General features: G+C 40.6%; 1 protein-coding gene across 5 annotated transcripts in view; it reads left to right on the forward strand.

The window, feature by feature from the left end:
- The first annotated feature begins 1075 nt into the window (after positions 1–1075).
- NFE2L2 (nuclear factor, erythroid 2 like 2) overlaps positions 1076–15916 on the forward strand; it is a 44949-nt gene continuing 30108 nt past the window's right edge. The window contains exon 1 of one of the 5 annotated variants that reach the window (XM_043994932.1): positions 1076–1335. In XM_043994932.1, coding sequence (XP_043850867.1) covers positions 1303–1335 — 33 coding nt within the window. In that variant the 5' untranslated portion in view covers positions 1076–1302. Of the gene's footprint in view, positions 1336–1369; positions 1565–1641; positions 1663–1900; positions 2192–15916 lie in introns of those variants that run through there. The other 4 variants (XM_043994933.1, XM_043994937.1, XM_043994934.1 and 1 more) reach the window with 4 other exon arrangements.

A 15916-nucleotide genomic window follows, 5' to 3' on the forward strand; every position in this document is an offset into this window, starting at 1 on the left:
TTCCAAGATGAACAATGTCAGCTTCAGTCTCAAGAGGACTTTTCTTAATCGACCTTGGAGCTGCTAAAGAGCCGGAGAGAGTAAAGAGGAGGGCGTTGGGGCAGAGGCAAACACAGGAGAGGGGGTATAACTCCAAAGTCCCTGGGTGGTTCCAGAACTTCCTACAGCAAATTGCACTTTCACTGATTTAAACAGAGTTCACAGAGAGCAGAGGGTGGGAAAGTGAGGATAAGGTGAGTGCTCGCCAGTCCGTGAGCGGCTCTTGTCCTTGTTCTCCCTAGCCGGCGCCTGACACCGGGCTAGGTCGAGATAAAACTAGCAGGGCTGTCCAACCTCTATCAGGGAGCCAGCCTCCCGCAGGGCACCATACCCTCTGCCAGATTGGTGAGATAGAGCGCAGTAGTTTCCAAGCGCCCAGCTCTGAGCACCGGACAATTTCCCTGGGAGTAGGGAGGCAAGAAGAAAAATGGCCTTATTTGTTTTAAAGGATATACACAATGTTTTAAAATACACACACGGAGAAGTGGTTTTGTCTTAAAGTACACACATGCAGGAAAGAATGGCATTCACACAAGGTGGGTCAGCTGCCCTTTGGAGTTGAGACCCGGGTTCAAATCCTGTTTTGGAGTCGGAAGGGCCCGGGTTCTGCTCCTGGTTTTGGAATCGGGGGATCAAAATTCAAATCCTTCCTCTGTACCTTGGGAGATGTTGGGTAAATCACTTAACTCTCCCTGGGCCTCAGTTTCCTCATCTGTCAAATGACGAAGTCGGAGGAAATAACCTCTAAGGTCCCTTCCAACTCTACATCTACGGTCCTGGCCTTTGCTTTAGGAGGGAAAGAACCTCTCCTCCCTTACTCCCAGCTCCGCCTCCGACTAGGAAGGAGGATATACTTGAATGTTCTCGAGACGCCATCCCCCCGCCCCGTCTTCCCACGCCGTGACTAACGCCCACGCAAGCCCCTATTCGGCTCCCCAACCCAAACCCGCAGGAAGTCAGCAGGGGCGGAGGCGGGGGATTTTAGAGGGAGGAGGAGGAGCCTGGCGGAAGAGGCCAGTCTCGGTGGGCGTGGCTACGAGTTTGCCCCGCCCCCTCTGGGCGGTCGGCTGGGGCTGTGTCGGGGAGCCCCGACACTTGGGTGGAATAGAGTGAAGTGCTTGGGAGACTCAAGGAGCCGCTTTCACGCTCTCTTGCCGCCGCCGCTGCCGCTACTGCTGTGTCTTCCTTCTCCTCACCGTGTCTCGGGAGCCGAGAGAAAGGAGTCCGGCCGGGGAGCCCCAGCGCAGGGGTCGGAAACCCAACATGATGGACTTGGAGCTGCCCCCGACGCAACAGGTGCTGCTGCCGGCACCTCCGGGACCGGCGAAGGGTGGGGGAGACAGACGTCACGCACACGAGAGTGGGGCTGGAGGGGGGGCGCGGACGTCACGCCTCCGGGAGCAGGGAGGGGGGAGGACAGACGTCACGTGAGCCCACGGGGACAGGGACAGGGAGGGGGGCGAAGAGGAACGACCTCCTTTTCTCCCTCTTCCCTGGACAGTCCACTGTCGAGCGGGGACAGCGGGTAGGGCCGGGGTCGCGAAGGAGTCTGGGGATTAACTCTACACCCTCCACTTCCCGGGAAAGAATGGAGGGGGAGGGGTTGAGGATGGCGCCCCTGGGGTACGAAGAGAGGAAGTCTCCTGAATGCAGGATTTAGGGGTGGGGTGGGGGGAAACTGCCCCCGGCACGAGCGTGTCGCGGGCGCCGGGTCTCCTTTCCTGGGGGAGGAGGAAGGGGAGGCGCGGGAGGGGGCGGGGATTCCCAGCTCTGGAGGGGAGAGGGAGATGGGGAGGGTAACAGCTGTTGAGCCCCCGCAGCCTCTTCCGGGTGTCCCTCCTCTCCAGATCGCCGCACTGCGGCTGCGCGGATGTGGGTGTGGGGTGAGGAGGCGTCGCTGGTCCCTTCCCCCGACCCCGTGGGGGGTAGGGGTGAAGCCTGCACTGCCCCGCCCCTGTGTCGCTCCCCCGTTCTGGTTGTCAGGGGAGAAGAAGCTCCCTGGGCGCCTCCGGGGTCTGCTCGGGTTTCTTACGTCCCTCCACTGGTCCATTCTTGAGCTGCTCTCCCTGGCGTGCTTAGTCGCCCGGGGGAGGATGAGGTATGGGCTGGACTCGGACCCCTCTGGTCAACCAGGAGTCGACGAGCCCCCCTGGTACGGAGCGCTCGTCTGGGTTTGAAGCCTAGGTTTCCCTGGAGATGCATCACCTGTATTCTTCCCCCCCTACCCCCCCCCATCGGCATCACTGGGGCAGGGGAGGGAAAGGGTTGCTTTTCATGCTCACCCCTCCTGCTTGTAATTTCTAGGTTACTGAGAAAAACAACTTTTTAAAAGACTCAAGTTAGCTTTGAGCTTCTAAGAGTGACCTAGATCGCCCAGAGGGACCGTATGAAGCCGTCAAAAGCTTTATAATGTGTCCCTAATTGACAGTGGTACCCAGGCGAGGACCATGATAGAATTGAGGCACGGCTTGGATTCTGCATCCGATGAAGTTCAGAAGAGCCGCTGCCTGTCGGGAAGAGAATTGGGAGTTCTGAGATCAGTTTATTCTGCGTCTTCTCTCCCCCCACCCCCACCTCGTTCTTACACAAAATTTGAGAATTTTGGAAATGTTATCTATTCTTTAAATCACCGGCATTCCACCCCCAAACCCAGCTCCAGTATTTCTAAAGTTGTGCTTCTTCCTTGCCTTGGCGAAGCTTATCTGAATGCAGTTTTCTAGCTTCAGTGAAAGTTATCTGTTGTTTGTCACGGTTGCCCTAGATTGGCCCCGTTCTGCTTTATAGCGTGCCAGCCTTTACAATGCTCAAGGCCAGGGACAAGTTGGAGCTGTTGATCTGTTGCGCAATTGTTATTTTCCCCAGGGCTGCTTTGTTTTTGGATTTAGTTTTTCAGATTGTAATTCTAAAATGTGTAAGGCAGGATATGCTCCCTTTTGTGCCGCCGAAGGCGAGGCACGCAAGTGTAGAATAGAATTTGTATTTTTTTTAAATAAAGTGAAGTTTACGGTTAAACATTAAAAATTGTACTTAACTACTTATCTAGTTTTCTTTACCTTGGGTATCTCTTTTCCCGCCTCCCTCCCCCCCCCCAACCCCCTTCCAGTTAGAGTATTTATCTATTTCTTCTCATGCTACCTTTTCTGTAAGGATATTTGTGTTTCATAATGATCTTTTGCTAGCAAGTTCTATAGTCTGAGTTGGAAGAATTTAGAAATAAGTTACTTTATTATTTACAAATCATAGCGTGTTTTAAAAGTGTGACAATTAGATAAATGAAAAGACTTAACATTTTCTCAGTTTTTGTTTGAAAAAAAATTGTTTGAAGGAAATTTTTAATTTGATCTTGACCATTAGGTATTGAATGCCTTCTTGCTTGAAGGCTGTTATCTAATCTTGGTAGGACTAAAGAGTTCATTTTTCACTTTGTTTTTGGATATATATTCAGGACTGCATAGGTCCCTATGAAGTTGTGTAGTCTTGGACCATTACCTAAGAATGGTTTTGATTTTGTGCCCTATTTGATTACTATTACAAAGATAAATGTATGCTTCGATTCAGTTATGGGCAAAACTGAGGCTGTGTAGATAGATGCTTTTTGAAAATATACAAGATACTATTCAAGATTAATTTTTGGAGATAGAAAATGTTTTGGAGAATAGCACCCAAATGAGCCCTAAAATTTCATGCTTGAGAAAACAAAACATGGGGAACGGACTTATAACAAAATGGCAGAATTTTATCACTAAAGCATGAGTTTGAAGTCAGTAGAAAAAATGAGTCTTCAGAGCTGATAGCAAAACCAAAAGCAGAATAAATTAAGATATTGGTATTTTTGTAATACTTGATAGATATCACCAAAGGAATAAAAAGTAGGTTCTTGACTTTCTGAAGCCTCTTTTTTAAAACCTGTGATTTATTAAAATCAAGTGAGATAATATTTGTAAAAAGGGCTCAGTACAGTGCATGACACATAATAGACACTATATAAATGCTTATTCCTTTCCCTTCCCTATTCCCCTTATGATATTGTACTGTGAGATATTGTCATCCTTTTTATTTTATATAGGAGAAAATGTCTAGAAAGAGACCAGTAAGTACAACTTGAAGTTCCCCACACTCATCATAGAAACTTTACATTTATTCTCTTGTACACTGTGCTGCAGATGAGATATACAGTTAGTTTTTCACTGCAGTGATAAAAGTGTCAAGTACAAAAAGAAAGGTGAGAGGAAAAATCAGTTGTCTCTTGATTTAGAGAGCAACTCGACATTTTAGTTATATGAAGCATCTTGAGATATTTTGAAAACACCTTGTAGGAGTACATGTAGAATCACACCAGTATTTTCACAGCAAAAATAACAGGCTTTTTTTGACTTATGCCTGATAAACTTGGGTTATCCTATACAATGAGGAAAAGCTTTCTTTCTTTGAATAACAAGAAGTTAAAGCAAGACTAATTTATATGTTTTCCTTCATATCAATCTATTTTCATTTAAGATAATTTGTGGACAGTTTTTCACATGGGCATTGTTGAGAAGACTGTAAGGCATTTATTTTGCTAATGCCTGAAAGTAACACAAGGAGGATTGGGAAAAATCTCAAGGTTTTTTTTTTTTCCTCTCTTTTTCTTAGTTCTAGATTCTCTTAACATTGCCATTATCCACACTTTGGGGTACCAATAGAAGAGTTGCTTGTGTACCAGAAATAAATTTGACTTTGTGAGGGAAAATGTTACTTTTGAATAAAAAGTGGGTAAACTGAGGAAAACTAAAAAAGTTATTTATTTTTTACTATTTTCTAGTCTCTTAAGAAATATGCATGTACCATAATGTGTGATGATGATGATGACTGCGTTTGAGTTGAATATCAAAGGGGAACTTCATTGGCATAAATAAAACAATTACCTATTTGCTACTTCTGAACTAAAGAAAACATTAACTATAAAATATGTAAATATAATAATAAAAATAAATATAATAACTATTTTTTTCTTTGAAAACTTGTAATATTCTAAGTTTTGATGCATTTGTTGGATTTCAGAATATAGTCAACCTAATTGAACCAAATAGATGTCTAGTCAGCAGATTTCAAAAATTCATGTTTGGTCCAGCAACTTAAAGATCTAATATATGAAGTTTTATGGATTTTATCAGATACTGAGCAATTGAACTGATGGTGGTAATTTTTTTTTTAATTTAAGCTGGGAAAATGTTAGAAATAGTCTCAGAAATATACCATTTGTATTTTAAAATATATATGATATTAAGGTTATGAGCAAGGAAACAACAATCTTATTACACTTATTGAATTAATCTATCCTCACTCCAGGGTTAGATGGTTTTTCTGTCTGAGAGCCACTGAAACAATAAACACACTTTAAATACTAGGATTAAGTCTGAGAATGGAAAATACATTATCACGGCACACATTTTTTTACTCTAGTTATGGCAGGACCTAGGTGTATGAAGAAGAGGGCTGCCACCTTTTGAATGTAGTTCTTTTTGGGGGTTTGTTTGCACTCTGGTACTAATAAATACAAAGGCTAGACATAAAATGGAATTTGAGAGCCAAGTCCATCTTTTATTGGGTAGTGTTAATAAGTGACTCTTAAAAGCCACTATAATTTAACATATCAGCATAGTCTGAAGGATTTTTTAAAGTCTGTGAATACTTAGTGGTTTTTTCTTCTCATAAGCTTAGAAACTCTGTGACTTTTGGATTGTGATATCAGTAACACACTGATGTTTAGCCGTCTTTTTTTTTTCTAGGCCAGATAAGAAGGGAAGTCATTCAGCTAGGTGGAGAAATATTTGCCCTGTGTAATTCATAGCTATTTCTTCATTCATGGTATTTTACTACTCATATCGCAGCTAGCTATGTCCTAGTGTTTGACCATTTTTCATGTGTTTTGGCCATCATTTATTTATTTGTTGTTTGTTTATCTTTTATCTCCCAGCTAGATTGTAAGTTTCTTGAGCCATTCTCATTCTTTATATTACCCTACAATGCCTTCTTGTATAATGAGTATTTAAATGGTCACGGTAGATATAAAGCATTTGATTAGGTGGTCTTCATCCTGTCATTTTAGGTGATGTGTTTATCTATGGACAGTTGACTGACAACAGGGACCTTTTTTTGTTGTTTCAAAGTGACATTTCTGAAATTCAGTAAATAATAATTGAAGAGCTCCCTCCAGAAGCTTGAGCAACATCTGTGTTATCAAAGGCCTTTTCTTTTTTTTTTTTAATTCTTTTTTTTTTTTTTAAGTGAGGCAATTGGGGTTAAGTGACTTGCCCAGGGTCACACAGCTAGTAACTGTTAAGTGTCTGAGGCCGGATTTGAACTCAGGTACTCCTGACTCCAGGGCCGGTGCTCTATCCACTGCGCCATCTAGCTGCCCCCAAAGGCCTTTTCAACATTTGAGTTAGGAAAATTTTCTGTTGTTAATTTGAAATGTGTACTTTACCACAGAAGTAACCCAAAGGTTGCATTACTTGGGACTAACTCAAATTCAGTGAGTACAGAATGCTTAGGAATTAGGATTATGGGAGAGTATTACATAATGACCTATAATTTATTTCCATCTGAGAGGCAGTGTTGGAGTCTAGCAGAAAGAGCACAGGCATCAGGAAATCTGATTCTAATTGCAGCTCTACCCATGATTGGTTGTGTGATCTTGAGCTAGTCCCCCAACTGCTCTGAGCTTCAGTTTCTGTGACTGATTTGTAAAGACCTGATTGACAATTGAAGTAATATTTTGTGCTTATGGTAATGGGTTTCTGTATATGAGAGGGAACTAGTGACTGGGCCTGGATTTTGTAATTGTTTCCTGAACACTGATTTTGGGGAACTGCTTTCCTGTATAGCTTTCTGAGGTATGGGATCAGGCTTATCTTTTTTAAAATTAATTTACATAATAGTAAATCATTGCAGCACTGCTGATGGATTAGGGAGTAGGTATGATTCCCTGTACCTCCCATCTCACAGGCTCCCCACCCTATGCTGGTACAGAGCTTGTACTGTATAACCAAAATGGTATATACAACTGTTGTTCCCTAAACATTGCCTCTTTCTTTTGGATGTATGCACATTTTTTGAGTGTTCAATAGGAACAACTTTCAATTTTTTTCTTCCTTAGTAAGTTTTGTTTTTTGGTTAGCCTTCAGTAATTTGATGTTGGCTATATTTTCCCTAATACTGAGTTGTTTCTTAAAATCACTCTTTGGCTGGAAAATAAACATACTGCAACTGAATAAGGTATGTGTTTTTAAAAACTAAGTAATCTAAAATAGAGTGACATTTGGGAAGTTTGGAATTTTTATAATGTCTTTCATATATGGTTCCTTTCCTTCCTACCAGGAACATACCTGAATTCATGTTTTTGTTAAAAATAAAAATTCAGAGAATCTGTGCCGAAAGAAATGACCAGGGTGTTGTGATGAACTCATCTTTACCTCTATATTGGGTATTCAGTTCAACCTCATTAAGTTGAACTCCAATTTATTAATTGCTCACTATGAATGAGGCAGTGGGCATGTAGTGACAAAAAAAAAAAAATGAAAAACTGCCTTGTTCTTATTCTACTGAATGAGATACAACATGTAAACATAAGAGCACTTAGCACATAGCAGGTACTTAATAAATGTTTGATTGATTGAAAAGCAAATGAAAATAATGGGGATCCAGGAAGACTTCCTATCTGATGAGGTAGCACTTGAGTTGAATTTGGAGGAAGCAAAAGATTCTAAGGAGCAGAGATAAGGATTTTTTAATGAAATTGGATTAAAATAGACTTCAGTTTCAAGAAATTAGCTGAAAGAAAAAAGGAGTAGAGCCAGCCTGCCTTAATTCTTTGTTTTCAAGGTCTTTCTCTATAGTCATAGATCTTTATTTAACCCTCTGGTGGGGAACTCTTTACCAAGCTACCTAGATTATCCTAAAGCCAAGGTAGTTCTTGCTTGGATATATTGATTTTCAGAACACCAGATGGTCTTTGAAAATGAACACCGACTGTGTGACCCTGGGCAAGTCACTTAACCCCAATTGCCTCACCAAAAAATGAAAGAAAGAAAATGAACACCGAAGGGGACTAGGGAATAAGCTCTTAATTGCCAAATCTGTGGGCTTTTCAAATAATCCTTATATTTTCTGACCTCTTTGTAGCATTTGACACTATTGATCACTTTCTATTCTTATTTTTTCTTCTCTAGCTTTTCAAGACACTGATTTCTCTTGGTTTTCCTCCTACCTCTTTGCCCTTCTCCTTTGCCAGATATTCATCAGTGTCCCCCAAGGTTCTGGCCTGGACTTTCTTCTTTTTTAGATAAAGAATTACCCTTTTGGTAATCTCATAAGTTTGATGGAACTTATCTCTACACAAAAAAACTCCCAGATTTATATCCAACCATAGTCTTTCTTCTGAGTTGCAGGACAGTATTACCAACATATTTGGACATTTTGAATTGGATATGCTGTAGACATCTCAAATTCAACATAATCAAAACAATTCATTTCCTAACCCACGTTTTTCTTTGATTTCCCTGTTTCTTTCAGGGGTGTCCATCTTTCTGTTCACTTAGATTCATAACCTAGGAGTTAATCTTATCTTTTCTTTTCCCTCCCATTCATGCAATCAGTTACTAAGTCTTGTTGGTTCTACTTCCGCAGTATTTCCAATGTGTCTCTTTGGCCACTCCCCTGGCACAGTCTTCCATTACCTCTTACCTGGACTATTTCAATATCGTCCTAATTGATCTGTCTCCTTGCCTCAGAGTTCTCCCCTCTTCAGGAAATCTTCCACAAAGCTGCCAAAATGATATTCCTAAAGCAGGTACTGAACAAGTCACTTGGTCAGAAACTTTCAGTAGCTCTTTATCAAATTGGCCTACTTGCTATTTCTCCTATGAGCCATACAGTGTCTTAAGCCTTCACACAAGTTATACCCCATGCCTGGAATTTACTTCCACTTAGAGTCTGTAGCCCCTTTTAAAGTTCAGCCAAAGTGATAGCTCCTAAGTGAGACATTTACTCATTCCCATAATTGTTAGATGACCCTTTTCCCATGACTTTATACATATGTTGTATTTTACCTATGTCTAAAGGCTTTCCCCTCCAATAGAATGTAAGCTCTTGGAAAGTAGGTACTGTTTTGCTTTGTGTTTGCATTGACTTCTTGGTGGGGAATCACAAATGACATCAAATGATAATTCACAGTTGGGCATCACCTAAGCCAGATATCTGGTTCTCAAGCCAAGTATACTAGTTCAGTAGCAGTTCACACCTCCTTAAAATCTCCACTTTTTGTTGTTTGAGTATTTTACGTGAAGCCCTCAGAACTAAAAAATTCCAGATTTGAAGTTGTTATTATTGGAGATACAGAGATTTACTTCCTGGTAGCCCCAGTAAAAGGTAAAGCCAGAAAGAACCCCCTCCATCTGGGACTACGGAGAAATGAAGGTGGAGATTTGATCTCAAATTCTTACTTAGTCCACGGTTGCCTTGAAAATAGCTACCAAGCACCTTCCTCCCTCCATACCATTACATGCTTATACAAATTGGGAAGAGGAGAAAATTCCAAAGCTAATTATAATTAGCATCTGAAGACAATTGAGAGTCCCAGAATTTGAGAGATTTGATGGTTTTAATTTTAAGGCCCTGTCATTCCTGCTTGGAGAAGACTTATTTCTAAGTTGTGGCAATATCTGGACTAGATAGTTCACAGATGAGGAGGTATGCCCTAGAGAGAATACTGTAGTCATGTGACTCTTGATAAAGAATAATTGCAAATGTTGTAACTGTATTAGGACCCAAGTATTCCCTTAAGTCATGGGGTGAAAATTGGGCTTGTCCTTAGAAGGCTCTGATCTATCACTGAACTAGTATTGTGACTTTGGATGACCTTGTTGGACCTGTTTTGTTTTTTAAATATGCAAAATAAGAGGATCGGAGTATATCATATCTAATACTCCTTCCAAACTCTAAAACATCAGTTTGTACATAAGCAGTTCCTTTGGCAGATAAACATCCACAATAAGATTAATGTTGCACAGGGATATTATTGCAAGCCTGTGGAGAGAATGCCTTGAATTTGATGGGGTCAGGAAAGGAAGGTCTTCCTTCTCAGTTACTTTGCATATATTATATATTTATCCAATCCAAATAAATTAAATGCCTGCTATGTGCCAGATACTGTACTAAGTGCTGGGGATACAATTTTTTTTCTTTTTTTTTTCTTTTTGGCGGGGCAATGGGGGTTAAGTGACTTGCCCAGGGTCACACAGCTAGTAAGTGTCAAGTGTCCGAGGCCAGATTTGAACTCAGGTACTCCTGAATCCAAGGCCGGTGCTTTATCCACTGTGCCACCTAGCCACCCCCCGGGATACAATTAATAAAAAGATAGCCCCTGCCCTCAAGGAGCTGACATTTGAATGGGGGTGGGGGACAGGGAACAGCACAAAAAGGAGGCAGGAAGTGGAAGGGGATAAAGACCAGAGGATACCTGGCAAGTGGGCATCTTGTTCTATGGAGTTCAAACCAGGCAGAACAGCAGGTACAGAGAGGAGTGAGCCATTTTTCTGCCCTCTATAAAGGTAGGTCTTGGGAGGAGGAGTTTGGTACTCCACCTTCAAGTCCTTCAATCAGAGGGGAGAGGAAGCTGAAGGAGGTAATGTCAGTCAATTATCTATATACATTGTTGTTTATCCTTTGTTGTCAAAGAGGACCATGACATTATGGTGATGTCATGACTTGCTCTGAATTGGATTTAAGTGAGGCAGCTCTGTGCAAAGTCACCAACCTCACCCTCTCCTCCAGAGCCATCTGGGTCCAGTGGCAAGATACATACCAAAATGACTGGAGATGGTCCCAAATGTTTAAGGTAATTGGCGATAAGTGACTTGCCCAGGGTCACACAGCTAAGTGAGGTGAGATTTAAACTCAGGTCCTCCTGACTCCAGGGCCAGTGCTTCTATCTACTGAGCCACCCAGCTGCCCCTATCTATACATATTTCTCTACGGTAGTTAGTACATAAGATCCTTGAAAGCGGGGACATTAATTTTTTTCTTAGTATCCTCAAAGATTTAGCATAATAGGTACTTTATAAATTCTTGTTGAATTGAATTGAAGTCGTGGTTTCTAAGAGGCACCCTTTGGGAAACTTCCAGGTTTACCTGTGTCCAGAGGGAGTCTCCACAGTCAGCAGATGTATGGGGAGAAGTAACAGCAACCCTGGTGAATGCCCACTGAAGACGAAAATATTATTTCTGACAGTGGGCCGATTGATTGGTTGGTTTGGCAAGATGATCAGAGTGATCTTATTCTAGATCTCAGAGAAGTTACAGATAATCCAAGTGTAGAAACTGTAAAAGCACATTTTGGATCATGATGTAATATAGTTGGCAGTCAGTGTTGAAAATGATTTTTAAAAATATAAGCCTAAGTGGAAGCTTAAAAGTCCCTTCAATAAGGCTAAAAACCAAGTTATAGAAAAAGATTACATTTAAAAATAACTATCAATGCAATATATCAAAATTTTAGGGTCTCTGTAAAAGCAGAGGCAAAATTGAATTATTAAAAGCTTAAAGGAAATGAATTGAAGTTGTTAAGGACATTTAAAAATTTACACATTTAATACACCTAAATCAAGTACAAGGAAGTCAATTATTTAAATAAGATAATGAAAGAACAATTGAAGTGCTAAACAATGTCCAGTATAGTGTAGTGGATAAGACCTGGTTTCACATCCCCAGCCTCATACTTAGTAGTTATATGGCCCTGGGTAAGGGACGCCTCTCTATGCTACAGAGGCAAAGGAAATGAAATGGTTGGAGTAGAGGCACACCTGAGGCTTTTCAGCTCTAAAATTATGACCTGAATTATTATAAGCAGCTGCTTTTCAGAAAACAACTCATAAAGTTGACAGTTAAATGTACTTAGGAAGAAAAAATAATAAGAAATTAGGAGAAATCACAATTAAATTCAAAAGAAATAAACTTAGAAACTGTACATAGTTACTATATCAGTAAAACTTAGTATGAATGGATATGTATAAAATAGCCAAGTAGAAGGTATATTGGATAGAGAGCTAGAGAGTCAGGAGTGTCTGAGTTCAGGTTCTACCTCTGACAGATGATGGCTTTGTGACACTGGGTAAATCAGTTAACCTCTCTGTGCCCCAGGACCCTGAACTCTGAGACTTAGTTGCAGAACAGTTGGCTGACATGCATTGGTCAAGGGAGTTTCCTTACTAGGAATTCCTGATATCATTGTAGATCTGGATCTTCTCCACTCCGCCCCAATCCCCCAAAGCCCAATTGACAAAACAGGAAATAGTTGATCATGCTAACAATACTACTAGCTAGCATTTACATAGCACTTTAAGGTTTGTGAAGTCCTTTACATATATTATCTTATTTAATCCTCACAACAATCCTGTCAAATAGATGGTATTTTTATCCCCATTTTATAGATCTGAGACAGGTAGAAGTTATAGAGGTTGCTTAGGGTCACACAGCTAGTAAGTGTCTGAGGCTGTATCTGAATTCAGTTCTTCCTAACTCTAAGACCAACACTCTATCCACTGGGCCACCTAAGCTGCCTTCAGATAATAAAATAAGCAAATTTTATAAATAAACATTGCATTAATGAGGTACCATTTTTAAAAGCACCAAATCAATATAAAGAACAAGTAATACCCATGCTGCACAAACTGTTTTCCAGAATAAAGACTTCATTAAAGCATTCTTTATCAGTATTTAATCAATATTAAAGAGTAGTGATACAGAATATTAAAATATGAATATTTTTATTCAAATACAAATAAAGTGATATAGTACCCCACCACCACCACCACCAATCTTCCATTTTGATCAAGTAGGGTTTGTAGCAAGAATGTGGCAGTAGTTTTTAATTAGGAAAATAATCTGCAGCCTAATGGTAAATTATTCGGTTTCCTGTACTGTGGTATAACTAAGCTGGCCTCTCTGTCTCATACATGACACTCTATCTCCCATCTAAGTTCCTCTGCACTCCCAAATTACATGTGGGTAGACAAACATACACACACACACACACACACACACACAGAGGATTTGTTAAAATGTCAACAGGACTAAAAAGGATGCAAGCACATAGCTTCAGAATTTGAAGTTATTTGGAGAGGGGGCAGGGAGAGTTGTGTTTTAGGGATAAGGAAGGAGCAGAGTTCTGGGGAGGAAAAGTACCTATCATTTCTGTGCACGTCTGGGTAGAAAGCAGTTTTCTATCTGAGGTAGGAAAACTGTGCTTGCAGTGGGGAGACTGGGAGGGCGTCCTGATGCAATGGAGAGAGGACTAGATTTTAAATAAGAAGACCAGAGTTCAAAGCCCAACTCTGGTATTTATTACATGTGTGACCTTGGATGGTAATTCAACATATTCGGAACTCAGACTCCTCGTTTATAAAATGAAATTTCAGTGACATATCAGTGAATTTTGTCTCTAACACTTATTATCAATGAGACCCTGAGAACCTCATTTAATATCCTTGACCTTTAGTTTTCTCATCTTTAAAAAGGAGGTATTATTTGCCCTTTTTAATTCACAGGGTTGTTGGGAGGAAAGTGTTTGTAAACTTAATTACATACATTTGAGTATAGTTGTTACAAATGCAAATAGTATTGTCTAATGCTATCTAAGAGTGTAGGGGAAGGAGGGTTGGCTTAATTAGGAAAGGCATCTTGGAGGAGACCACGTTTGAGCTAGGTCTTCAGATATTGATAAGATTTAGATAAATGAATATTCGCATTCCAGGAGAGGGAACAGTGTGAGCAATGGTAGAATAGATTGGCTGGGTCCTCTATGATTAAATTCCTTACATATAATGTAATCAGGTGGTGGTGTGAAAGATGGTGTCAAGGAAAGAAGAGTCTAGAGACCCAAAGACTAATTAAAAAAGAGTTGTCATAGTCTAGGCATGAAGTAATATTGCCAGATTTTATCTGTCACAATAACTAAAATTGGAAGTAAATAAAAGCTTATATTAAAAGAGGCATTCTGCTCTCCATAGACCTGCTATGCAATTGAATCGGTTGTTTGGAAATCTTTGTTCTAATAGGTGGGAAAAACTACTCTCAGTTGCTGCATAGACTTACAGTTGCTTGTTTTTATTTTATTATTGTTCTTTCTTCCTTAATATAGTAAATAGGAAAGGATTTTTTTTCCTTTGGAAAATTCTCTGGGGTTTATTGCCTTGGATGTTTGGTTTGCGATAGTGATCTGGAAGGGTGGGAGAAGTGAAAGAAGATAGCTTTTTTTTGTTTTTTGGGTTTTTTTTTTTTTTTTGCAGGGCAATGGGGGTTAAGTGACTTGCCCAGGGTCACACAGCTAGTAAGTGTCAAGTATCTGAGGCCGGATTTGAACTCAGGTATTCCTGAATCCAGGGCCGGTGCTTTATCCACTGTGCCACCTAGCCGCCCCCAGAAGATAGCTTTTTAAAAAAATTCTTTCTTGTAGGCTTTACTAGAAACATTGCTTGTAGAATCGAACTTGTGGAACTATGGTTCCTAAGTTTTGTAATACAAAACTTCCTCAGTGTATTTTTCAACTATTAGTTGAGGATCTGGAATTTCCATATCTTTAAGGCCTTTAACCCAGATGAGTCTTATGAGCTATGGTGGTTCACTTTCTTTATTCTACGTACTTTAAAAGAAAAAAACAAAAACATAAAACTTGAATAGGTAAGTGGGTGTGCAGGTTTGATGTCTTTCCTTATTAGTGGTGGAAGTGCATCTGTGTCCTAGAAGTGAGATTGGAACTTCTCTTACTTGTGAAAATATTCCATAAAAATCCATCGAAAAGTACCATTAGAGGTAAAGAAAAAAGTCCTGGAGGCCAAGATCATCTATTCTGTGAACCTCTGAGGCTCTTATTCTAAGTTCCCTTTAAGGGAAGGGAAGATTTCTTTGGTTATCTTAGAAAGGGGGGGGGGGTTGGTGAGGGGTTTTTGGTGCCAGGGTTTCTCTAGGTAGAGATTGGTATGAAAGATAAGATAGGGAGGTCTAGAGGTAAGTACAGTGTAGGAGATGGACTGTAGAATACTGCTAAAATATAGCCTCTGTTAAGTTAGCTAGTCTTCAACCCTTGTCCCCTTCCATTATAATCTTTTTCCTCATATTTAATATCATGGAATTTGAGGGCTGGAAGGGCCTTCAGTGGCCAGCTAGTCCATACACAAAAGGAATCTCCACCATGCTTTGCCTGACAAAGTGGCCATCTAGACTCTGCTTGAAGACCTCCAAGGAAGGGAAGACCACCACCTTGCCTTTGAAACTTCAGTCCATCTCTTCTGGTTTTGTCCCTTGGAACCAGAAGAACAAGTCTTATCCCTCCTACACATGACAGACCTTTAAATGCCTGGATACCGATCTTGTCCTTCCCTCTTCTCCCTAGTCTTCTCATCCAGACTGACTGTCCCTGGGTCCTTCATCCCCTTCATATGACCTGACTTCAAGGCCCTTCGCCATCCCTATCTTCATTAATGTGCTTCTAAACCATGTTACAGGGTTTACTAGATAGAAGAGACTTAATGAGATTATAATATGATGGGCCTGTTCCTGAAAGCTATACCAAGATTCTATTAGCTTTTTTCACATTGTAGCCCTTTTTGTTTGCTACACTTCACACTACTGACTCATTGAATTAGTCTAATAACTGCCTCCCCCCCATTTTCTTTAGAATTGTTGTCTATCTAAGCCTCCCTCATAATCATGAAGTTGTGTTGGTTTTTTTACCCAAGTACAAAACTTTACATTTTTTCCTATTGAATTTTACCTTTTTATATTTAGACCAATGCCATGATCCTTTGGATACTGACTTTCATCTAGTGTGTTAGCTTTCCCA

This window comes from Dromiciops gliroides, chromosome 3 (genome assembly GCF_019393635.1).
Source record: "Dromiciops gliroides isolate mDroGli1 chromosome 3, mDroGli1.pri, whole genome shotgun sequence".
NCBI classification, from domain to species: Eukaryota; Metazoa; Chordata; class Mammalia; order Microbiotheria; family Microbiotheriidae; genus Dromiciops; species Dromiciops gliroides.